Consider the following 26,668-nt stretch of genomic DNA (forward strand, 5'->3'; position numbering starts at 1 on the left):
CACAGAGGAGAACTTTCCTGACATATATCAGTCTGATCCCGCCTAGCAAGGTCAGTTCAGCCCCTAAAATACCAGGTGTGACGGATACCCCGGCTACCCCGACTGGGTAGCTCCGCCAAACGGGTCCTGCTTCCTCCCTGCCGACTGCAGCTATGTAGCTGGCAAGTGACCACAGCCTGTAGCCACCCCTGATGCGCGACAGCATCAGTACCCAGGGTCCCACCCTGTGGCAGACTCTAGCTACCCAGACTGGGTAGCTCTGCCTGCAACAGGCTGGCTATGTAGCCCAGGAAAGTGTTTTCTATTTAGCCCAGAAAAGTGATTTCTATGTAGCCCAGGAAAGTGATTTTAGCTGGAGCTCACCCAAATAACTAGACATACTAGCCTTCAGGTGAACAAGAACTGATTTTATTGAAAACACACACTCCTTTTATACAGACAGCTCATCTTGATAAGACAAAGGACAATCCCACAATTTTCCCGCCATTCCCGCCCCTCCCGCCCCTCCAGACAGCCCGGCACTTCCATAGGAGCCACAGTCCCACATAATCTCAATACCTATGGGTGGCGGTTTCAGGGTGATCCCGGTGGAGCGGCGGCACTTCCAGGGTGTCATTTTAAAGCTATCGGTCCCCAGATTTCAAAGTCCAAAAATCAGCATGATTCGTTACTGGGGACCGGAGTTACAGTCCGTTGAAGTTATGGGGTTAGGGGTGTCCAAAACCCCCGGTTCCCAAAGGAGCTCCCCTTCGGCAATTCCCCCACACCTTGTACTCCCCAGGGGCTACTAATCCCCAAAAGAGCGGAGCTCTGGGGCACATGGTTGCTGGAGCGACCTGGGTTAAAATTAGCGGATGTTCTGCTGTCCTGTGGCCGACCGGGAGTTCCTGGAGCCTGGCCAGCCTGAGAGGGGGGCTAGGCGGGTGTCCGTTGTGAGGCGGCTGACCGGGAGTTCCAGGAGCCCAGCCAGCCTAGGAGGGTTTTCTTGGTCATAAATTAACTCTTCTCTGAACACAAAAACAAGCCAAAACAAAGCAAACAGTCTCCAGAGATGGTGGTTGCTCTGAGGAGCCCAAAACCACTGAGAAACAACAGGGGTGAGGTTGTAGGGGGGTGGGGGATAGCCTTAGCCGTTTGGTATCCGTGACACCAGGCAATTGATTTGGCCTTCTGTGGGCCTCGTCAGTGAGGTGCAGCCATACCCCTCTAAACACATTGGGCAAGGAGTCCACATCTGGTTTCCCATATCACCCTTAGGAGGACTTCCCCAGGGACAATATACAATTGCATACAAAAAGAGAAGCACTTAATCAGGAACGAACAATATCTCAGTAGATTGTTCTATGGTAAGTTACCACCCAGGGGCAGTCTCTTTTAGCCAAATTGTGTGTTTCACAGAGGAGACCTTTCCTGAAGTATATCAGTCTCATCCCACCTAGTAAGGTCCTGCCCCAAAATACCAGTTAATTCTGCTCTGAACAAGGAACATGATAACCCCAGACGATCTTCAGAAAGATGAGCCTGGCAAAGGCATTCATAATGGATTGCAGCGGGGACAGGCGGTAGCTTAGGAGACCAGAGAAGATAGAATTGCAATAGTCAAAGCAGGAAATAAGGCAGTGAATAAGAATCTTCGTTGTGCTTTATATGAGGAAGTGACATATATGTGTAAATAATTTACAGGTGGAAATGGCAGGAGTTATCTAAGGACTTAATTTGGAGAACAAAAGAAAGTTCTGAGTCAAGCAGCAGGCCTGAGGGGCAGAGGTGATAACAGAGTTGTCCACTGTAAGTGAGATTTGGGGAATACGGAGATTGGTAGGGTAAGAAAATAGAAGGAGTTCGGTTTTAAAGAGTTTCAGCTTTTGGTAGTGAGAAGCCATCCAGGATGAGATATCAGCTAGGCAGCTGGTGACATGAGTCAGCGGGTAAGAGGAAGTCCTGGTGCAAAAAGGTAGATTTGGGTGTCATCAGCATAAAGATTATAATGAACCCACCAGATTTGATTAAAGAGCCTAGAGATAATGTGTAGATGCGGGGACCTAGAACTGAGCCTTGCGGTACCCCAACAGAGCGGTATAGAAGAGGAGGAAGAGCAAGAGTAGAGCTGTATCACAAATACCCAAGGATCGAAGGGTCTGGAGCAGCAGTGGATGGTCAACAGTGTCAAAGGCTGTCTAAAAGGATTAGCATGGAGTAGTGATCTTTAGACTTGGCAGTAAGCAGGTCATTTGTCATCTTGGTGATGGCAGTTTTGGTAGAGTGTTAGCGGCAAAAGCCAGATTACAAAGGGTCTAGAAGATAGCTAGATGAAAGTTGGATAATTGTTTCTAAACAATTCACTCAAGAAGGTTAGAGGTGAAGAGAAGAAAAGAGATCAGCAAGGGGATGGTGGATAAAGGGATTTTTTAAGAATAAGTGTAAGTAGGGCATGTTTAAGGGGTGATAGAAATGTACCAGATTTAAGGGAGAGGTTGAATGTATGAGGATGGGTGTAAGATTGGGGAAAGGGAATGTAGCAGTTGTGAGGGAATAGGATCAAGGGACAGGTAGGAAACTGGGAAGATTAAAGGAGAGCAGAAACCTCCTCCTCTGTAACAGGAGTAAATGTTGAGAATTTTGGTAGGCTGAGTGTAAAAGTTTGCAGTGATTTGTGAGGAGTGGATATTGTTGTTGTAGTAGTTGGCATGGAATCAATTTTAGTTTTGAAATGTATTGAAAAGGCATGTGCTGTGAGAGAAGTGGTAATGGGAGGAGTAGGAAGGGATCACGAGAAAAGACACTTAGGATTGTAGGACATAGATGAAATGAAAGTTGCAAAATAGTTTTGCTTGGAGAGGTTGAGGGCAGAGGAGTAGCAGTGCAGCATAAATTTGTAATGCAAGAAGTTGGCAGAGGAGTGAGACTTCCTCTAGTGCTGTTCTGTGGTGCAGGTGCATTTTTGCAAGTAGTCTGTCAGATGTGTGTGCCATGGTTAGGAGTGCAAGTTATGGAAGGAGGTCTATTTTATCATGGGCAGAGTTCAGACTGGAATTACTCAGATAGATTCCTCATGGCAGGAAAAGGAGGAGATTACAGGGAGAAGGGGGTTTAGAATGTGAGAAAAGTAGGTGTAATGAATAGAAAATGTGCCAGAAGTTACAAGTTAGAGTTTCTGATAGAAACGTTGTAAAAAGGCATTTTCTTTAACAAATGTGGTAGATCAATTTTCTTTACTTATAGCTTTGTATTTCCCTTTTTAAACTTAACATCTAAGTAAGTACTGATCATTTTTTTTCCACCAAAAAACAAACAACATACTATATAATCTAGTGTATGCCAAAGTTCATAAAGATGAATGCAGCAATTCTTGCTGCAGGTCAAGCTAATTGCTTCAATGGTAGGAAAAAGTAAAACATTTTCAAAACTTAAAGTGATGATAAATCCAAGCGTATAACAAACGCAAGGATTTACCATCACTAAAAATAAATTGGACTGCCAAGGGAATCAGACTTGCGTGTGAAGAGCTCCTGGATCCAACATGATATAAATAATGTTTATTTGCATTTAAAACAATCCTTTTTACATTACAAGGGGAATCTTTAAAAAATAAAAAATCCCGGAGACCTTGGGAGCTCTCGAGTGGACATTTCTGGCACTGTGAGTGTGTCAGAAGTTTAGCCATGATGGAGGCCCTGGACGACTGGGGGTTGGCTATGGTGCAGCTCCTCCAAGATCACTTCTCCAGCTTAGTGCTGGTACTGCGTAAGTGTTGTGAAGACACAGTGGCAGGAGATGACAAGCCTGCACGAACGGCTGATAGGCATGTCGCTCTTAATCTGAAAAATACTGACACTACCATTTATCAGGGCAATTACATTGATACACCAGCTCCATGGACCTTGTGCTGCCATTTTAGCTCCCTGCAGCAAGTGGACACTCCTACCTATTACTGCAGAGAATTGCTAAGCTGCGATATATGCATACTTATAGGTAAAGAATTAAAGTGCTGTCCTGATATGAACCCTGTATTACGGTTGTCTAACGAGCCGACATGTCCCATGAGAGATCATAGCTCACTTTTAAACCTACCCTTTGACACAGTGAGCATAACTTCCACAGATAACTGCCATGTTTTGAACGTTCTCCCTCTGCTTCGCAGTGCCAGTGCTGTGGTGAATGCAACTAAACCCCAGGAGCAAGACCTATGTTATTTATATGATCAAAGGATGATTTTACAGCGGCTACTACCGCAGCAGAGAGGGCACTAACTACGAGACCAGAACTAATTGTTAACTCTCCTGTGGATTTGCCTGGAGGGAGTCAGCATTACGACTATGTGCTGACTCTGATCGTTCCTGAGGTTGATTCACTACACTATATCCAGCAGTGGAAGCAAAAGGTGTAGTCTCAGAGTCAGCACATATCAAAGTCCACCTATTTCTCCTTTTCTGCTCAGTGCTGTGAAATCTTTGTGGCTATGCTAATTTCGAGTAGGCATCTGATGGTGGCTTCTGGTGAGATGTTTCCAAGATTTGGTGTGGGTTGATAAACTCCTCTACCGCTTCCTACACAAGACTTTTGTCCTGTCTTAACATGCTAGCCCTAAGGCTTGAATAATGGTGGTTCGACTACCCTAAGACTTGTGTGTTGATACTGCTTTTTTTAACTTGGTAAAGTATTCAGCTAGGTTCCGGATCTGGACATACACTTTACCCTAAGTATTCAACCAACAGTTAGATTATTTGTTTCATACAAAATTGGTATGTATTTAATAGTTAGATTTTGATCTCTATAGACAAAACTACAGGTTTAGTTTGTAAATGTCATGCTGCATACATATAGATAATATCTAAGGTGTTTCTAAAACTCTGATTTATTTATGCCATAGTTCCCAAATCTTTGTCTGGTTGGTTCTGCACCCCCCCCCCCCCCACACACATAAAAGTACTCTGGTCACTTACTTAATACCCAGAGACTAATTGCGCGGTGTCCCTCGATATGCACCGCTATTAATGTTACTTTTCTTTAGCTCCTACAGTTATACTTCTTTATATTATAGACTGTAATATTATCGATAGAGAATATGTAATCACTTATTAGATAAGGGAAGACAGATTAGAAAAAAAGATATATAATATTTAACTTTAATAACTACTATAGCAAAGGATATAGGTATCTGAAAAGGTTTATTGTATGTATTTCCATCTAAGTACTGTTTAAATCTGGCGCCAAACCAAGAGCCCTGGGTGGCATCGGATCCTGAAAACCTCATATTGACCCATAGTTTTCAGAACTGAACTTATGTACGGTTACTATATACAAATCTGCATATAGATAATTTTGTCTTTTAATTCTTTCAGTCAGTCTATTTTAATTTGACATCACCTAAAATTAGTTGCGTTGTAATAGATTTCTTCTTCTTGTCTACCTCATATTTACAGGTACAGAATAACTCTGATAACAAATATATTAGTAATATTACTTTCTGCACTTCTACTTACAATAACTGTAGGAGATTTTACGATTATTCTACCTTGTTATATTTATATTTCTGTATTGGTTTTATTTGATGAAGGATGCTATTAACATATTATGTTAACCATATTTCCTCTATACAATTTATAGTTACAGGATAATGTTTTTTTTATTATATTCCGAATAAGGCTACCTAAATTTTAATTTAGATAACTTCTACAGGTTTAATTATATTAAAATATTAGAAAATGTGAGGTTTATATTTTGTCTATAGGAATTTATCTGTGATGTAAACCTTTATTAATGTGACTGATAGTATTTTTCCTTTTTGTATTTCTCTTATGCCTTTAGGAGTATTGCTTGTTTGTCATGTTACATATTAAGGGGCCTTTTTTATGAAATGTCTGTCCGACATGATCTGATCAGCGGATCATGTCCTACAGACATCTCTGAATGCAGAGAGCAATACGCTCTCCGAATTCAGCATTGCACCAGCAGCTCTTGTGAACTGCTGGGGCAACGCTGCCCCCTGCAGATTTGCGGCCAATCGACCGCCAGCAGGGGGTGTCAATCAACCTGATTGTATTCGATCGGGTTGATTTCACGCAATCTCTGTCCATCTCCTCAGAGCAGGCGGACAGGTTATGGAGCAGCGGTCTTTAGACCGCTGCTTCATAACTGGTGTTTCTGGCGAGTCTGAAGGCTCGCCAGAAACACGGCCCTCCCATATGGAGCTTGATAAATGGGCCCCTATGCCTCAATAAAAATTATTTTAAAAAAACAAGTAAAAAAGTGTACTAAACTCACCCTTTCTGTGCCAATGCACAGCGCTAAACTCAGCGGCTCCGCACGGCACATCAATCTCCTTCAATGAGGTGAGGTTTGCAATTCTGAACCAATAGCCGTGTCAACAGACAGGTTTCTGTATGCACGCACAGCTATTGGTTTAGAGGTGCAAGTGGCACCTCCTTCGTAGAAAATCAATGTGCTGTGGGCGGCCGGATTTACCATTACTTTAAAGGGCCATTATACCCAAATGTTGAAACACTTGAAAGTGATGCAGCATAGCTGTAAAAAGCTGACTAAAATATCACCTGAACATCTCTATGTAAAAAAAAAAAAGATATTTTACCTCAAAATGTCCTAAGTATTCAAACCCCATTGCAAAGGACTTTAAGCAGCAAATCAGTATGTCTGTTCCGGGACAGGCAAGGGAGTGAACCTCGTGCACACTCATGTTCTTTCCCTATTCAGTTTAAGGAAGTTTAATATGAAATCTTATGAGAGTTAAGTGAAATCTCATGAGATCACAGTAAAAGAGTTTCTGACCTCAGCACTGCTGATGCTGATTGGCTGCTGTTCATTTCTTCATTTTTTTATTTTTCTTTACCTGCAGCTGGACAGCAGCTGAAGTATAACTTTTTACACAGAACTTACTCTGGTGAGTTGAGGAAATTGTGAGGTAAAATATCTTCCTTTTTTATCTAGAGATGCTCAGGTGATATTTTCAGCTTTTTACAGTTATACTGCATCAGTTTCAAGTGATTTAACATATGAGTATTATTTATTTATTTATTTATAAAATATTTAACCAGGAAGGATACATTGAGATTTCTCTCGTTTTCAAGTATGTCCTGGGATCACAAAACATTGCATTGATACAATAGGGTACAATAAAATACAAAAACAATAATAATACACAATATATGCAAACATTTAACATAGAGCAGGTATGAAATATTTAATCAACCATGACAGGAGCATTCTGTTTTGAGATATGTATAGAGGGATCTCTTAAAGGATTTTAGGCTTGGGGAAGTTTTTAAAGTGTGAGGGAGGTCATTCCATAATTGTGGCGCTCTGTAGGAAAAGGAGGATCGAGCTGCTTTCTTTTTGTATTGAGGCAAGCTAAATAATGTGCTGTTATTGGATCGGAGGTTATAGGAGGTGGGAATAGCAGGGGAGAGCATTCTGCTCAGGTAGGGTGGGAGCTTCCCAGAAAGGCTCTTAAAGACAAGGCAGGAAAGATGGAGGGTGCGTCTGGATTCCAGCGACAGCCAGTTTAGTTCTTTTAGCATGTCACAATGGTGGGTCCTGTAGTTACATTGTAGCACAAAGCGACAGAACGAGTTATATAACGTATTTAGTTTATTAAGGTGAGTTTGCGGAGCAGGTGCATATACTATGTCCCCATAATCCAAGATAGGCATCAGCATTTGCTGTACAATCTTTTCCTTTACTGTAGGGCTGAGGCAAGATTTGTTTCTGTACAGGGCACCTAGTTTTGGATAAAGTTTAGAGGCAAGTTTTTCTATGTGGAGTCCAAAAGATAGATTGGGGTCTAACAACATACCTAAGTATTTAAAAGAGTGGACTGCGGTCAGCGTGCAGTTTGATTTTGTTTTGATGTGAAGATGGGAATTTTGTAATTTTTGTATTTTAGGTCCCGTTCCAAAGATCATTGTGACAGTTTTGTCAGTGTTTAGGAAGAGTTTGTTTTTCGAGATCCACTTTTCTACCTCTGTGAACTGGTCTTGGAGCACTGCTTCAAGCTGCGGCAGATCAGATTTGTTTGCATAGATTACCGTGTCGTCTGCGTACATGTGTACAGTTGAGGATTTGCAGACATTAGGCAAATCATTTATAAATAATGTGAATAGTAGGGGGCCGAGAATGGAACCTTGGGGAACACCACACGTGACTGGGAGAGGGAGGGAGTCACTGTTAGAGACAGAGACATATTGTGATCGATCCAATACATATGATTTAAACCAGGTTAACGGGCGATCAGCAATACCAGAGTTTTTTAGTTTGAGAAGTAGTAGGTCATGGTCCACTGTGTCAAAAGCCTTTGCAAAATCAAGGAAAATAGCTCCAGTTAGGATGTCATTGCAAACTTTTAGGAGGGCAGTTGTAGTGGAGTGATTCGGTCTAAAACCTGATTGATCAGGGGTCAGATAGTTAGAAAGTTGATAATACTTGCATAATTGCGTATGGACGCATTTTTCTAAGATTTTTGACAATACAGGGAGCAATGATATAGGACGATAGTTAGAAACCAAGGTTAACTCCCCACTTTTATGAATAGGCACTATTCTTGCAGTTTTCCAGAGTTTGGGTATGTATCCAGACACCAAGGATTCGTTAATTAGGGTTGTGACAGGCTTAGCAATTGCTGGCGCACTGAGCTTCAACAGCATTGCTGGGATTTGATCAGGTCCTGACTGGTTTTTCATTTTTAGATTATCGAGGTGTTTCTTAATGACATTGAAGGGTACAGGTCTTAAATTGAACTTTTCTATATTGGGTCTTTGCTGTTTTAGTGGGGCCTGATCCACATTTGTAGCTTCAGGATGCGTGCCATTTATTAGTTTGTCAATCAGGGTGGTGGAGCATCCTACAAAATAGTTGTTAAAGGCGTTTGCTACTTCTAAGGGGAGTTGCAGGTTTTGGTTATCCACATTGACAGTGGAGGGTTGGGAGTGGATTGGTGGATTTTGTAGGTTATTTATGAGTTTCCAAAACTTTCTAGGGTTACATATATTATTGTTCAGATTTTCACAGAAATAATACTTAGGACATTATGTCCCTTTAACTAAAACATTTTTTTTAAAAATAAACTTATTTTTCTAATCATACTGCAAAATTAAACTGTAGCTGCAATATGGTAGATCTGCTTACAATGTATACATGTAACAGTTATATCAATACTTTTTTTCTGAATATCTTGTATCTTTTTTAATTTTAAGGAACAGTTCATCTAATTCATTGATTGAGGATTCAGAAGACATACAAATGTCACAGGATAATGAAATCTACTTATTAACAACAGGAGAGCTAATGTAAGTAATCATGGTTTGTCAAAAATGTGAAAGAAGATATCAAATGTCATTCAAACTGTATGGATAATTTTGCCCCCAGTTTATGGAATATCACAACTGAAAACACAATATATTCATTGTAACATGTATATTTTATTTTTGCAATGTAAACTTCCCTAATTTGATATGGTGGATAATATTATTCTAAGAGACTATATGATTTGCCTGCACTAAGTGATGTGCTATTTGCTGTTTTATTTTAATAATTCCATACATCTTGACCGTTTGAATCTTTCCTTCAGGTTCCTAAACCTACTTTAGAAAATTGTGGTGATTGCAACCAAAAAGCCAAATACACACATACACACTATAAAGATAGATAGTGTGTGTTAAATTTAAAGTAAACCTAAAAGAAACCACCAAACAACTTACCACTGCCCTTAGTGAGATAAGGGAGCTGACATTACAGAACTTAGGTTCTACTGTCACAGGTTTTTTTTGCAGCAAATGTCCTTTAATGAGTATTGGCAAAAAAATGAATGGAGCTATTGTAGGTGTCTCCTAGAAACCACTTCAAAGGTTAAGCTACTCCTTTGCCTTTCTTTAGAGATCATAGCCTCTGTGTTGAACTGTGACAGGAAGGACCCTGCACAAATGAAGTTTAAAAAAAACAAAGAAATAAAAAGGTAAAATTATTTTAAAATGATGAATAATACATATTATAGTGTTTATGATGAAACACATGGTTTATAACCAATGGCTTAGTGTTTTTTTATTAAAATACAGACTGTTTTATATCCTTTTAATCCAACAATAATAAACATACATAAATGTATATTACATCATATACATGAATTAGTTTAAAAATAAATATTACAACAGTTCATTTGTAGGGACACCTCTGTACTACTCACATCAAATTTAATCAGTGACAGGGGGCGGAGCCAACTCTGAAGCCAAACAGTCGCATCTCTCAGCAGCTCCTACCACACTTTCTACAAAAGTTAAATCTAGTGACTGTTTGTGGCCATCTACCTTACTAAATAGCTGCTAGTGTTGGTCTAACTGAACAGCTGTTCTCGACAGCTACTTTTAATGGGAGCAGCGCCACATATATAGACTTCATCTACCCTGATGCGTTCTCCTCTTGCTGCGTAGACTACAGCAGCCATCTTGCGGCCCAGCCAGCACCTTTTGCTGAGAGCAGATCTAAGAGATTCTATCTTTCACCTCTATTTTGGGAGACCGCTTCCCTCTCTCACCATGGGGGATGCTGAGCTCATATTGGAGCAAATGCATGCATTTTTAGAGGCATGCAAAGATGTGTTCGGATGCCAGCCTGAAAAGAAATATCAGCAACCAGAGGTGACACTCTTACCCCACGCCGCCTACTCTGCCATGCCTGATCCCGTAGGTGGAGGAAATTTGGAACAGCAGCATACACCTCCTGAGAAACATCAGCCCATGTGGGTTGTCAGACCAGCTTGGGACTCACCCGATGCAGCAGCATGTGAAATGAAGGCAAAATGGCTGATGTCCTGTAGCAGGGCTTGTAATGGGTACAAGAAACTAACACCGGTATGGCCATTCCGACCCGATGTCGCAGCAACTCGCAGAGGCTCTTACCTGCTACAAGCAGAAGTGTTCCCCCACTCGGAAAGTCTAGCCCGGTATGGCCCATGTCTCGAGAGATGGAACTTTAACCTTCAGCTCATACCTAGCGCAACGCAGCGAGTTGGAGTGGGGTAGAGACTTTTTTGCGAAGCGAATGGCTCAGTGAACTCTAGCGCTAACACATATTGCATATGCCTTATTGCCTACTCCATGTTGATCTAATCTCTGGACATATTGCCACAACGTTAAGTTTACCTTCAATCCATGCCTACATTTACAATATGTATATGTCTTGTTTATTATTGAGCAATGTATGTTTAACCATGTTCTTAATCTAGTATGGGTAGGTGATGGTGATGTTTATTTTGTATTGGTATATTTTTATATCTGTATCCCTCACTCCACTTGGAGCAGCCATTTGGGAGCCAGTTTAGTTAATTTACCTTATATTGCTCCACAAACACAAATCATTTAAATCATTTATGTTATTCTACACCATAATTTGAAATTTCAATTTTTACACTTTTGATGGCTGATACAACTACATCTTTCTACCACTGGAGGGGAGTAGAGATTCGTTTTTGCTTTCATTACAGCCTATTTTTTACCTAAGCTTGACCTAGATTATATATCACTTGGGACTACTTTAAGATGCCTAATAATGTATATATCGAGTTACCCTTTGCAGTTTACTCACTTATTTATATACATACAGGTCATAGCCAGTTTGCTATTTATCTTTCTTTGCTACCTCCTACTGATCAAAAAGACACAATGCTATTAGTAGAAGACTGATGATTATTCCTGCCTATACTACCTACCCTAAGCTCTGAGCTCTCATCAGTTCATATGGTGCTGTATCGTGCTAAATGTGTTTGATATTTATTTTAGTTTCTGTTTCATCACATATGTTGAGACCTCACTATAGCGGAGAAACCTCCTCAGCTGTATTAAACCCAGTCTAAATTAGGGGCCTAAAGTTTAACACCCTAAATATCCGGTATAGCTAAGATACCCCCATTTCTTATTTTATACGATGTGTAGATATTAGTAGCCAAGCTTGTGTTTCCCCTAAATGTAACACTGTTGCTTACATGTGTGCGCCTATATCCTTAAGGGAAGTAGGATTCTGAGCTGAGTGATTCATCGCTTTAATGCACTGGGATCATTTAGATCCATGCGATCAGCGGCCGAGATCGCAGGTAGAAGTTTAGGTAGTAGATCACTTTTTGCTCCACAGAAACTATAACAGTGCAAACCTACTTCTCCCCACTTTGACATTCTCACACTATACTTAATGTATCCACCTTAATCTTTTATTCTAGTACACATTAGCAAATATTTGCTGAGTATTAACATAAGCTCTCCACATAGTCTGTTATTACTTGTAACTTATTGTCCTTCTACTGCTGGACAAGGAGCTACTGCACAAGTAACTGATATCGCCGCTATTGTACACATCAGAATTAGGCTCTCACACGTCAGAGATACTAATTTCCTACTAGGTAGCCAGACCATTCCTGTTACCCCCCTGATTATTACCATGTCTATGAGGCTCTATATATGACTACATTGCCCTGTACCTATTCAGTCCATCCGCTCAATACCAACTACTTCTCATATTCTCTTTACTACCGCCCCTCCAACTCATATCAAGCCCCTTAGCATTTATACCACATATTCTAATGAGTCTATCCGAAACCTTTCTACTTCCCAAGTAAAAACTCTAAATACTAAGCTACGGACTCCACCTACTATATGCCCTCTAACTATCTGACACCCTGGCTTCTCCCAAATTGGTTACAGCGCTTTGCATATGCCATTATCACCTCCCCTCCCCCCACAATATATCCGCCAGCTTCCAATACACCCATGGAATACTTCCAGATAGCATAGGGTATGTATAACTCCTAGACTAGACAAGGCGCTTCACTCATATATTTGGTCTACCATACTTAATTTACCACCTCCCCCCCCCTCCTTAATATATCTCCCACCTCAGGAGAGTGAATTCTGTGGTTTCTCTACCCAATACCACACCTTACTTCCCTTCTTATAACTACGTCTTGCACTATAAACTCATATTGGCACTACTTTCCCTCCAAAGCTAAGCAAGATTGTTTAGTAATATATTCCTTTTTCACAAATAGTGTTTCCCTAAGCAACTTTCATATAAATATTGAGCTTACACTGTGGTTTACCTTATTGTTATATATCTCTAAGCAGCTCTTATACCATTATTCAGTTTATATTTGATATTTACCTGGTTATTTACAATACTTCCTAATTATAGCTTTAAAAATATAAAATAGAGGTTCTTCATTAGGGGCCCATAAGTGGCCCTATCACATTGCTGCTTTCCTGCCCTATATTGTACAACAATATCTTGGCGGTCCCTATGTGGCTGCTTATATCTTGTAGCAGGTTTCAGGTTTGCACAGAGTTTATTGTTTATATCTAATAGGTAATCTGTCATTTAATTATACTGTGTACCTATGTGACCTTGTTATGGCAGCTTACTCTGTAATAATTTATTTTCTTTTTTACTATGTATGGAAAAGCAATACCTGTTTGTTTGGTAAAGAACCTCAATAAAAATTTGTTTAAAAAAAAAAAAAAAAAAAAAAAACTATCTTTCACTTTTCACAGTAAAAGTTGTTTTGAAAAGAAAAAAAAAAAAAAAAAAAAAATTTAATCAGTGACTTGAATACAATTCTACCAATTAATCAAAGGCCTACTCAAATATCATCATTACAGTAATTGCATATGATAGATGAACTCTAAATTTAAAGGGACAGTGAACACCAAAAATGTTATGGTTTTAAAAGATAGATAATCCCTTTGTTTACCATTCTCCAGTTTTGCATAACCAACACGGTTAAATTAATATACTTTTTACCTTTATGATTACATTGTATCTAAGCTTCTGTAGACGGCCTCCTTATCTCAGATCTTTTAACAGATTTGGATTTCAGGCAATTAGTGCTGACTCTTAAAGGGCCATGATACCCAAATGTTGAAACACTTGAAAGTGATGCAGCATAGCTGTAAAAAGCTGACTAGAAAATATCACCTGAACATCGCTATGTAAATTAAGAAAGATATTTTACCTCAAAATGTCCTAAGTATTCACATCCCATTGTAATGGACTTTAAGCAGCTAATCAGTATGTCTGTCCCGGGACAGGCAAGGGAGTGAGCCTTGTGCACTCTCATGTTATTTCCCTATTCAGTTTAAGGAAGTTTACTATGAAATCTCATGAGAATTAAGTGAAATCTCATGAGATCACAGTAAAAGAGTTCATGACCTCAGCACTGCTGATGCTGATTGGCTGCTGTTCATTTCTTCATTTTTTTATTTTTCTTTACCTGCAGCTGGACAGCAGCTGAAGTATAACTTTTTACACAGAACTTACTCTGGTGAGTTGAGGAAATTGTGAGGTAAAATATCTTCCTTTTTTATCTAGAGATGCTCAGGTGATATTTTCAGCTTTTTACAGTTATACTGCATCAGTTTCAAGTGATTTAACATATGAGTATTATTTATTTATTTATTTATTTATAAAATATTTAACCAGGAAGGATACATTGAGATTTCTCTCGTTTTCAAGTATGTCCTGGGATCACAAAACATTGCATTGATACAATAGGGTACAATAAAATACAAAAACAATAATAATAATAATACACAATATATGCAAACATTTAACATAGAGCAGGTACGACATATTTAATCAACCATGACAGGAGCATTCTGTTTTGAGATATGTATAGAGGGAGCTCTTAAAGGATTTTAGGCTTGGGGAAGTTTTTAAAGTGTGAGGGAGGTCATTCCATTCTAGAAAATATCACCTGAACATCGCTATGTAAATTAAGAAAGATATTTTACCTCAAAATGTCCTAAGTATTCACATCCCATTGTAATGGACTTTAAGCAGCTAATCAGTATGTCTGTCCCGGGACAGGCAAGGGAGTGAGCCTTGTGCACTCTCATGTTATTTCCCTATTCAGTTTAAGGAAGTTTACTATGAAATCTCATGAGAATTAAGTGAAATCTCATGAGATCACAGTAAAAGAGTTCATGACCTCAGCACTGTTTATGCTGATTGGCTGCAGTTCATTTCTTCATATTTTTTTTTTAAACTTTTTACCTGCAGCTGGACAGCAGTTAAACTATAACTTTACACAGGGCTTACTCTGGTGAGCTGAGGAAATTGTGAGGTAAAATATCTTCCTTTTTTACATAGAGATGCTCAGGTGATATTTGCCTGTCAGCTTTTTACAGTCTAGCATAGTAGAGACAAATGCATGGATTAATGTTGGCATATCATCCGGTGGAATTAAGTGTTGTATCCTGGCTATGTTTTTCAGATGAAAGTAGGCAGATTTTATTTTGGAGGAAATCTGCTGTTTAAAAGATAGTCCAGCATCAATTAGCACTCAGAGGTTTCATACCTTTGCTGAACTAACGAGTTCAGAGCCTCCAAGCTCCAGGCCAGTTGGGTAATCGTGGGATATTTTTGATGCCCGGGGTCCCCTTACCAAGAGTAACTCTGTTTTGTCCGGGTTCACTTTGAGACAGCTAGCATTCATCCATTCGTTGAGGTCTGTTAAGCAACTGTTTATGTGGCATGCTGGGTCTGTAGTATCTGGAGCAAAGGAGAAGTAGAGTTGTGTTTCATCAGCATAACAATGATACTTTAGGCCATGTCGGTTAATGATGTCCCTCAGTGGTTAGATGTTGTTGTTGCCACAGTCACTGGTGGTTAGGGAATAAGTATTCAAGAGGTTTTACTTCTTTCGTCTATCTCCTCCAAACCCAGCGATTGGATTCTTTCAGGACTTCCCGGAGGCATAGCTCATCCTGCTCCAAGAAAGCCAAGAAGTCTACCCCTGCTTTCAAGACTGCATGAACGTGCAACCCTGACTCCAGAAGAATTTCTGGGTGGGGAGGGGGGCAGATTGAAACTTTTTTGAGAGGCATGGGACAGGTTTATAACAGACCATTTATAAATTAAAGGGTGTTATAAATTATATCTCAGAAATACCGAAGATTTCTGCTTTTCTATCTTGAGTAGTAGACAAAGGGCCTGATTATCTAAAGCTCTTCGCTCATACGAGATAAACTAAAATGATCCTTCAGCACAGATTTTAAAAGGCAGGTTTTGCTATACTTTTTTAAAGGGCATTCCCTGCATTTCTGTATGTGAAGGAGGGTCAAGCCCAGTGCAATATAGCACTGCATGACATGAGTTTTGTTAAGTTTACATTTTGTGCTTTGAATTTTATATTACTTTACACTTCAGATTGCGCTTCTTTTTCTTCTTAAATGGAAAGAGTCTACAGCTGCATTCATTACTTTTGGGAAATAAGAACCTAGCACCAGGAGGAGGCAAAGACACCACAGCAAAAGGCTTAAATACTCCTCCCACTCTCCTCATCTCCCAGTCAGAATTTTTAATTTTTTTCTCTTATGGAGGGTAGTACTCTTCGATATGGGACTGGAATTTTAAGTAGTCCTGTCAGTCTCTCAGTGAGGGCTTGGATGAAAGTTAGAGTCTGGAGATGCAGGAAGAGTCTTTCTGTGAAACCATCCCGACTCATATTAACAGCTCCTCAAGCAATAAGCGTTGTCAAACTTCGCTCCGCTGCCTGCTTTCTTCTCTCAAGTCCATGTCGGAGGCGATGCTACTATCCTTCACACTTAAAAGGCCATGTTCCTGTTCCACCGCGTAGATTCCAGTAAGATCGTTTAATTTTACTTTATCATCAATGTACTGTAATGTGAATGTTTTCCCAAGAGGTTACAACACCTTGCGGGTCTAACTATATGACACAAGGGTCTCAGTAAGTCTCTGTTAGTATCTTGGAATCGAGGGTTAATATCTCCTGAGGGAGGTTATTGAACAGGGGGGTTTATAATCATGTTTTGTTATGTGATTCAACCTGCATATGTGTGATGTTTATGGGCTCGTGGTTTGAAACTTTGAGGCCTTTGGAAGTGACGCGGCCTTTTAGTTGGGCACGCTCTTTTGGACTATATGGTTCACCTTGTGTCGGGTGTGGTTACGTTCCGTTTCCCATTTCCGCATTCCTGACCATGTGGTGAAGAAGATATTGTAGTCTGCAGGGGTCTGGTCATAGGAGGTGGTGAGTGCCCCAGCCATTGGGGGTGTCAGGTGCCGTTTTTGTTTTTACTACTTTAGTCCATATTTATATATCCTCCATCCAATTATGGATTCTGATGCTGAGACTGTGCTAATTTCAGATTCAGTTACGGAGGATTCTGATTCCGAGACTATTTTGATTTCAGATTCTGTGTCCGGTGACGAATCCGGATTGGCCTCGTTGACACATGTCAACCAGTTTTGTTCCGTATGCCATATGAGAGCGCCTGGTTCCTCGGGCTCGGGGAATCAAGGGTCAGCTGAGCCATCTACCTCTGGGGGTCCCGTCTTCCAAGAGGCGAGTTCCCTACCAATTCATACTTCTACACATGCGGGTAACCCAGTTTATGGTTCCTCCATGCGGGGGTGGCGTGTTCCCCGGAGGTTGCAGCATGTTTTATCTTCCATATAATGTTGACAATTGTTCGTCTGCAGAGTCCAGCCGTTTATTTGAGAATGTGCTCGTGCCCTATTGTCCCGGGCCTCTACAGTTCCCCGAGGGTTTAACTGTTCCTGAGTGTTGTGCCTTTTGTTACAGGATTGTGCGCCTTCGCGTATTGCTCAGACATATTTTTCAGTTATTGAATGACCCTATCGTTAACAGATACAGAGATTTTCAGTCTGATAATTCGAATGGTGCACCTCATTAAGACATGTGGGGATGGGGTTATCTCCTGTTTGTCATTTGTTTGAGAGCTTTCCCAGTTTTTGAAAGATAGGGCTCCGTCTGGCTGGTTCTGCAGGTAGGCCTCTGTCTTTTGGGCATTAACCTTGGGGTTGCCTTATACTTTATTTTGTTTCTGATGGGATGTCTTTTGTTTCCTTTGGGAACCATGTGGGATTGATACTCTTTGTTACTTCTTCAGAAGTCGTTTGGACATGTTAGTCCTATCTGTTAATAAGGTCTGTTTTCTTTTTTCCTCTATGAGGGAGAATTTATGCAGCTTGCCGGTTAGGACCCTGAGTACAGGCTGGTCCTGTCGGGTTCGTTCGGTTTTGCGGCTTTTCAGACACGTGGCTCTGTTTTTGCTGGATTAGTTCGGTAGTAGTGCTGAGTGCTCGGGTTATCATTGTTTTTCATGTTCAACTAAGCATTTGAGGGGACCTGTGGGTTCGTAAGGCAGGAAGGATTGTTTCAGTCCTTATAGCCTTCAGTCATAGATGACCGGGCAGGGGAGTGTTCCGCTGCATCACTCTGACATCTGATTTCATCAGAACCTTGAGTTTCCTCCTCCAAGTGGGGGAGGGTTAGTGGGCTTAGCGCCTCATGACTACAGTTTGAGTGGTTAGGCCTCTGGATGGTCCTGTTGGGGCTTGATCCAACAGCTTGTATGGATAGCTGTCCAGCATGAGGAAGGTTTTGCAATTGAAAACTGTTGCAGCTTTTGGCACCTTAAAGGTGTGCTTGTAAGCAGTTTCTAGTGTATCTAGATGCAGCTCATGCTCTTGGACATGTATGGTCTGACTGAGTTATGAAACCTTTGGGTTTTCCGCTATTGTCTCCAGGTGTGTTGGATCTCCTTTTAGGGATCTGCGTTTTGCATGATGGTTGGTTCCCCGGAGCTGGGAAGGCTTAGCGCCTTTCTCTTCCCTGTGTCCTCTGCCTGTGGGGAGGTGATGGGGAGACTAGCCCTGCTAGTAGGGTTTTGTGGACTTCGAGGTATCCCTTCTGTTGTCATGAGGCTTTGAGAAGTTACTTCATTAGACTTCTAGCATTGCTTCTTGGAGCATTGGCTAGGGGTGGTTCCTTCCTTTGGTTGGGGCTTTCGAGTTCTCCTCGCTATCCGGATTCTCTGGATATGCATCCATTCCCTTTGTCTGGCTTTTTGGCCAGTTGGGGTGTTTAGTTCCAGGGTATGGATGCCTGAACTATTGGGTGCCTGGACCTGTTTTCCTCCCTGAGACTTCCGCTTTCTGAGGGATTCACTCCTTTTGCCTGTCCCAGTTTTTCTGTTGTTTCGGATCTCAGGGCTGGTCGGGGTGTTCCACTGTAGTGGGAACTTGGGCTATGTCCTTGCTCCATCTACCTGACCGGGTCAGGGTTGGCCTGGTTTTTGGAGTATTTATTACTCTTTACAACAGAGTACCCCTGTCATCTAAGGGTTAGCTGTGTGGCTTGCGCCTCAAGGGTTGTGGGTTTATACCCAGCTACTGGCGTAGGATTTCGAATTTCTGGTGCGCCTGAGGGTTGCATTCCCCTGGTCAGTTTGCCAGTGTACCGTAGATTCTCTGCTCTGCAGGTGAATGGGTTGGCTGTGCCTCTGTTTGGTGAGCTACTTGTAGGGGGCTCCTTTTCTAAGACTTTTGTTTTGGGGGGTTTTCTTCCCAATTAGCCTGTAGCTTCGGGCCTTGAGGACAGTTGTTGCCCTTCTGGCATCTTCCCTTTTTCTTTAGGGGATATTCTCCTTCCTATGGAGATGGAGTCCTTCCTGTGGTTTCTCCTGGTCCGGAAGTGGAGGGTGGAATTGGTTCCACCTGGGGTCTTGCTGACTCCGAGTCAGACTGTGGTTCCTTGTTTGATAGATCCTGAGGTCTGTTTTCAGAGTTGGGTTGTACTTGTACTCTGGGGGGATGGCTGTACCATCTTTGGGCTCATTCCTGGACCAGTTTCGGGATTCTTTATTACCCTGTATTGGATCCCTGTGGCTAACTGGACAGCTAGCTCAGCATACTAATGCACTGTGGCTACTCTGCACTGTTGCAAAATGAGGGTTGCAAGTTTGATCCCTGGCGAGGTCTACTCAGCCTTTCCTCCTTTTGAGGTTGATAAAATGAGCAGCGCCTTGAGTCCCTTTAGGGGGATTAGCCGTGCTTTACAAGTACAATCTTGTTTTAGCTGGGTGGGTCCAGCTGGGTGTGAGTCTGCAGGTCAGGATGTCCGAGCAGTCTAGGGGTCGCATTCTCCTCTGGATGTTGAGTCTATCCTGATAGCTTAGTCTACTAGGAGATGGTTTTTCCTTTCTCCTTGCTCCATTGATAGGAGAGGGTTTACTCTTCCTTTGGGTTCTGAGGGCATACTCTCCTTCTCGGGGGGCCTCGTTGGAGGCTCTGTGTTCCCCTTTTTAGGGACCTGTGAGTAGGTCCGGCGGCTTAAGTTGCCTGGAGCATGCTCCCTCTGTGTCATCCTGTTATGCACTCTGTGTTCTCAAACTTGGGGGTCTTTGACACGCTTTTCACGGTCGAATACTTTGGTGTTCTGTGGAAAGGCACTGGGAGGACTTTGCCTCTTTAGTTGCGTTCCATGCTTGCAGGATGTTGGGGAGACGTCTTTTCTGTCTCCGTGCCCGGTTTTATCCCGGGTTGCGCTGTATAGGCGTGGCCTTCTTCCCTGTTTTGGTCCATTTGGGTCTCTGTGAGCTGGGCCCATTCTTGGAGGTGTTCTTTTTTGTATAAGGGGCCTTACGGTTTCCTCGGTTCTCCTTGCCTGGTTCCCTTGGGGATTTCGGCTGGTTTCCCCTTCATTTGTGAGGGGTGAGTGGTGGGGGACCATCTGTTGGGCGACGGTGTCTCTTGGTGGACTGTTGGCTAAGTCGAGTTCGTTTTGCTGTCTCTAGTTTGGCTCTGGACTAGCTGTGAGTCAGTAGAAGCACTCCCTAAAAGCCAGCTAATGAGGGTGCAACTGATAGTTACAGAACCTGAGAATTATTGTAAAAGATTCAAAGGAATGCAAATGAAATTTCTCAATAGAGGGTATCCACAAGATGTTATAGATAAATGCCGCAAAGGTTTGGGAGAAAAAAATCCCAGGGCAAATAAGAATACAAACAGAATGGTTTTCTCTTTACAGTACAGTTCACATGGTAACCAAAAAGCTAAAATAATAAACATTGGCCTATCCTTCAAAAATGCAATAATCAGGTGGAGGAATTTAAAGAAAAGCTTTTGAGAGCATATAAAAGGGTTAAGAATCTGAGGGACTATTTTGTAAGGTCTGATATAGGTCCAGCTAGACAAAAACAACAAAGCTATCTGAGTAAAAAGAACTTAGGGTGTTACCCATGTTTAGGATGTATGAGCTGTAATTCGATTATCAGAGGAAAATAATTTGTACATCCTAGAAGTGTCCAAAAATTGACCATTAGGGATTTCTTCACACGTGACACAACTTATGCTGTGTATTTAATTAAGTGTCCTTGTTCCCTTATCTATATTGGAGAGACGGTAAGTAAAGTTATGGATAGAATGAGTCAGCACCGCTCCAATATTAGATGTGGGGACAAGGAAGCCCCAGTATCCCATCATTTTGTGGAAAAGGGTCATAATATAAGCCAACTCAGGTGGCAAATAATAGATCATGTGGGCCCACAAAGAAAGGGAGGTGATCGTGAGAAATTGCTTAAACAAAAAGAAATGTACTGGATTAATAGATTGGGGTCTATGGCCCCTAATGGTATAAATATGGACTTTGAATGGTCAGTATTCTGGTAAAAGGACTGTTGTCTAAGTGAGCCATTTGTAGGTACCTGGTCCAGTAGAAGTATGGTATGTATTAAAGGTAGTATTAATGCTTATTTCAATTTAATTAAAATATGTATGAATACAGTTAGTTATTGTAAGAAGTAAATGTATAACAATAATGAATGTGTAATAATGTATTAATGATGACAAAAGTTGCTCTTGTAAAAAAGAGATGTGTAATAATGTATTAATGATGGTAAAAAGGTGCTTTTGTAAAAGAGATGTAATAACTAACTTTTGACACTAGATGGCGCCTGAGGTCACAAATGAATGGCGCCAAACCAGACAGTTGAAAGGGGCTATTCAGTGTGTGATATGTATAGCATGACGAAACGTTGCTGTTTTTTGGTCAATAAAGAACACTTTTATATTACTGGTGCTGTGGACATTCACGTTTATGCCATATAAAAATGGGAAACATTTCTTCAGAATATTGCAAATAGAATAGAAATCTAAGGAGTATTGGGTAATGAACAGCATACGGTTGTCTTCATTTTTTACTTTATTTTTGGGCTGTAGTGTATTTTTCCTTTTCAGATCAACAACCTCTCTGGCTATTCTGTTCAGCATTTGTTGAGGTTAATCTCTCCTTGATAACAGAGGTTTCTTTAAGAAAATCTTATTTGGAACTGCAAATTCCTTTGGCCCTAAGAATCTGTCCTTTGATGATACCTTTAAAGACATGTTGGGGATGGGCACTCTTTTTATGAAGCAATGTGTTGCCTGTGATTTTTTTCCAATATAATTTAGTCCGGATACTCTTGGAATTAGTTTGGCCAATCAAAGTAATGTCTAGAAAATTGATTTCAAATTTGTTCCACTCATAAGTGAATTTCACTCCATTGTCAATCTCATTTAAGTAACAAATTGGAGGCTCACAATAAGGATGTTTCTGCAGCCATTAGACAACCTCCTAGAGGAGAAAATAAGGAAGGCCTATTGGCTAAACAAGAAATCTACTGGATACATAAATTGCAAACTCAGTTTCCCAGTGGATATAATTCTTAATTTGATATTATCAATCATTGGTATTAATTAACCAATGTTTTTCTTGCCTACACATTATGTCAACTCCCTGCATTTGCATAGCATTGCATTATTACCCTAAGTTATGGGTATTCTGGGACCTTATTTATTAACAGTAAGGGTTGTTTTTCATGTCATGTTTAAAATTTTAAATAATTGTTGTTTCATTAATTTTACTCAATGACATAATAGATTGGAAGAACACCTTATTTATTATTATTTTATTCCTATATTGCTTTGCCTGAAGTGTCACATTTATTTTGTCCATATACTTAATCCTTGTGTTTGAGTCTGCATCATATTGTACTGTTAGATGCAGTATTTCTCCCATGTTAAGGTCTATTGAAATGCCCTCAGACATATGACACTTTGACTACTACATCATATGTTTCAGCTACAGGTGAAACTCGAAAAATTAGAATATTGTGCAAAAGTTAATGCAACTTAAAAGGTGAAACTAATATATGAGATAGACTCATTACATGCAAAGCAAGATAGTTCAAGCCATGATTTGTCATAATTATGGCTTACAGCTCATGAAAACCCCAAATCCACAATCTCAGAAAATTAGAATATTACATGCAATCAATAAAACAAGGATTGTACATAGAACAATACCGGACCTCTGTAAAGTATAAGCATGCATACTGTATGTACTCAGTACTTGGTTTGGGCCCCTTTTGCAGCAATTACTGCCTCAATGTGGCGTGGAAGCTATCAGCATGTGGCACTGCTGAGGTGTTATGGAAGACCAGGATGCTTAAATAGTGGCCTTCAGCTCTTCTGCCTCTCATCTTTCACTTGGCAATGCCCCATAGATTCTCTATGGGGTTCAGGTCAGGAGAGTTTGCTGGCCAATCAAGCATAGTAATACCATGGTCATTGAACCAGGTTTTGGTGCTTTTGGCAGTGTGGGCAGGTGCCAAGGCAGGTGACTTCATTTTCCTGCTGGAAAATGAAGTCAGCATCCCCATAGAGCTCGTCTGCGGAAGGAAGCATGACGTGCTCCAAAATCTCCTGGTAGACGGCTGCATTGACCCTGGACTTAATGAAGCACAGTGGACCAACACCAGCAGATGACATGGCTCCCCAAATCAACACAGACTGTGGAAACGTCACACTGGACTTCAAGCATCTTGCAGTGTGTGCCTCTCCATTCTTCCTCCATACTCTGGGTCCTTGGTTTCCAAATGAGATGCAAAATTTGCTCTCATCGGAAAAGAGGACTTCGGACCACTGAGCAACAGACCAGGTCTGTTTTTCTTTAGCCCAGGTAAGACGCTTCTGACGCTGTTTGTTGTTCAGGAGTGGCTTGACAAGAGGAATACGACATTTGAAGCCCATGTCCAGGATCAGTCTGTGTGTGGTGGCTCTTGATGCACTGACTCCAGCCTCAGTTCACTCCTTGTGAAAGTCCCCAACAGTTTTGAATGGCCTTTTCCTGACAATCCTCTCCAGGCTGCGGTCATCCCTGCTGCTTGTGCACCTTTTTTTCCCACACTTTTCCCTTCCACATAACTTTCTATTAATGTGCTTTGATACAGCACTTTGGGAACATCCAACTTCTTTTGCAATTACCTTTTGAGGCTTTCCCTCCTTATGGAGGGTGTCAATGATGGTTTTCTGCACAACTGTCAGGTCAGCAGTCTTTCCCATGATTGTGATTCCTACTGAACCAGACTGAGAGACCATTTAAAGGCTCAGGAACCCTTTGCAGGTGTTATGGCTTAATTAGCTAATTAGAGAGGGACACTTTGAGCCTAGAATATTGCACCATTTCACAATATTCTAATTTTCTGAGATTGTGGATTTGGGGTTTTCATGAGCTGTAAGCCATAATCATCACAATTATGACAAATCACGACTTGAACTATCTTGCTTTGCATGTAATGAGTATCTCATATATTAGTTTCAGCTTTTAAGTTGCATTCGTGAAATAAATGAACTTTTGCACGATATTCTAATTTTTCGAGTTTCACCTGTATGTGTACTGTCAGTATATACCAGGTTACAAAATGATTTATTTATTATTATCTTTAAAATAACCTCCAATTAAAATGTATATAGGAAACAATTGAAATTAATATGTATTCCTAAATTCTTAGATGATTTAGCTTTATATACACATTGAATTATATTTATGTAGAACATAGATTATGAATCAATTATGCACACTTATTCCGTTACAATATTCTATACAGCAGATCATAAAAATATATCTTTAAAATTAACCTTACTCACAATGAATCGCATTAAAAATACCACAATAAAATACCAGAAAATGGACTGCTAACTTAACAGTGCTTAGTTAAACAATATAACAAGATACTATAACAGCCAATTTATATGCCAATTAATCTGAACTGAAATAACCTCTTGTTTAGCCACAATAAAGCAACGTTTTAAATATATCACAATAGCTACAAATAACTTAATACACCAGAGAAATTTAACTACAATAACCAATTTATATGAAATTTCACAATAGTAAAACTGATTTCTAAATATCAAATACAAATTATTTCTAGCCAATTAAAATTATTTAGCATTAATGTGACAAGTTCTAAACTACACAGGACTATGGATATAAACTTAAAATAGCAAATATGCTCTTTACCAGCTGCAATCTAACTATAGCTTTAGAATATCTTTGTTAAAATCTATTAAATATAAATCAACCATATACATCACCAAATAAACCAGATAAGTGTTTCAGCTTTTAAATTTCTTGAGGGTCATCTAAGAAGAATTTAGTCCACTATTGCAAGGATACAGGCCTCAAAATTGTTATCTTTCTATTCTCAAGAAAGTGTTCCAAAATGGCAGAGAAGATACTTGGCACAGAATCTGTGTGTTTCTCTCTCCAAACGTTATACTTCTTTAAGTCTGTCCCTTTGTCTAGTGTGTGTGGGTTCTTATTCAAGATAAAAACCCCTCCTTATTTTCTTTAATCATTCCCACAAAAATGTGATGGGCCCTCGGAGCTGAACATATCGTTGGTTATTTGGGAAATGCCTCCCTGAGCAGCCAAATACCTTTTGGTTGTAATACCATTCCTGAACCATAGGTGGCAGCAGACAACTAGAAATGCAGTCTCACCATCAAATACTGTTAATAGCAAACACAGATTCTTATATATCTTTAATTGTACATTCAACACACTCACCATTTCCTGACATTAATAAACCCATCTGGTCAACATATATGTCCCATCTAATATATTTTAACATGTATTTATAGAGACTAAACATGAGTATTCCACCTATAATATTTTCAAAGATGCATATTGTCATCTTTCCAAGTTATTTTTTTATCCTGAAGGTTTGCAAAACATTTTGAATTCATCAATACAGCCATTCATTTAATATAGCACATTTATCCAATACAGTATACGTTTCATATATATATATATATATATATATATATATATATATATATATATATATATATATATAGTCTGGGTGTGGAGAATATTAACTTATATGAATTTAAACTCATATTCATTATATATATTCATTATATTATATTCATTTCATATTCAATATTATCCAAACAGACAATCTCTCAGACTTATCTATTTACATTTACCATACTAAGGCGCTGCGGAACCTGTTGGCGCTCTACAACTACCTGATAATAATATAAATGAAATACTTTAAAAAAAAAATTTATATAGGTTATTTAAAATCTCAAACTGTTTTCACATGACTGTAAGTGAATTTTGGCATATGTTCCTTCCAGACCAGGATGCATATTGAGAATATTCAATGGGCTGTTTGTGATCTAACATTTGATTGCCAAGTAAGTGTTAATTACTATCTTCCTGAGCTTCAGCTAGCTTCAAAGAGGTCATTATAGACAGTGTGTCTGTCATCTCCATATGGGGTCATTACCTGGTAACTTTTCTTACATGGAAGAAAGATCAAGAAATCCATATATGGGACTTCAAACTTAAGAGTGTCATTCTAAGATTACTTTGAAAGCAAATTCCTTTGATGAATTGGGACAAAGGTTTGCAATGTGTCCTTGACAAACGAGAAAGGGGGGTTGGTGTGTTGTGGTTATAGCCCACACAACTCATGTCAAGGGAGATAAAATATCAAAATGTATTTGATATATAAGTAGT

The 26,668-nt window shown here is 40.1% G+C and overlaps 1 protein-coding gene across 1 annotated transcript in view; it reads left to right on the forward strand.

Moving 5' to 3' along the window:
- FYCO1 (FYVE and coiled-coil domain autophagy adaptor 1) overlaps window positions 1-9,303 on the forward strand; it is a 439,711-nt gene extending 430,408 nt beyond the window's left edge. Inside the window, exon 15 of the mRNA XM_053714489.1 lies at window positions 9,207-9,303. Within this exon, the coding sequence (XP_053570464.1) occupies window positions 9,207-9,303 (97 nt within the window). The remainder of the gene's footprint in view (window positions 1-9,206) is intronic.
- The last annotated feature ends 17,365 nt before the right edge of the window (window positions 9,304-26,668 follow it).

Source organism: Bombina bombina, chromosome 5, assembly GCF_027579735.1.
Source record: "Bombina bombina isolate aBomBom1 chromosome 5, aBomBom1.pri, whole genome shotgun sequence".
In the NCBI taxonomy this organism is placed as follows: Eukaryota; Metazoa; Chordata; class Amphibia; order Anura; family Bombinatoridae; genus Bombina; species Bombina bombina.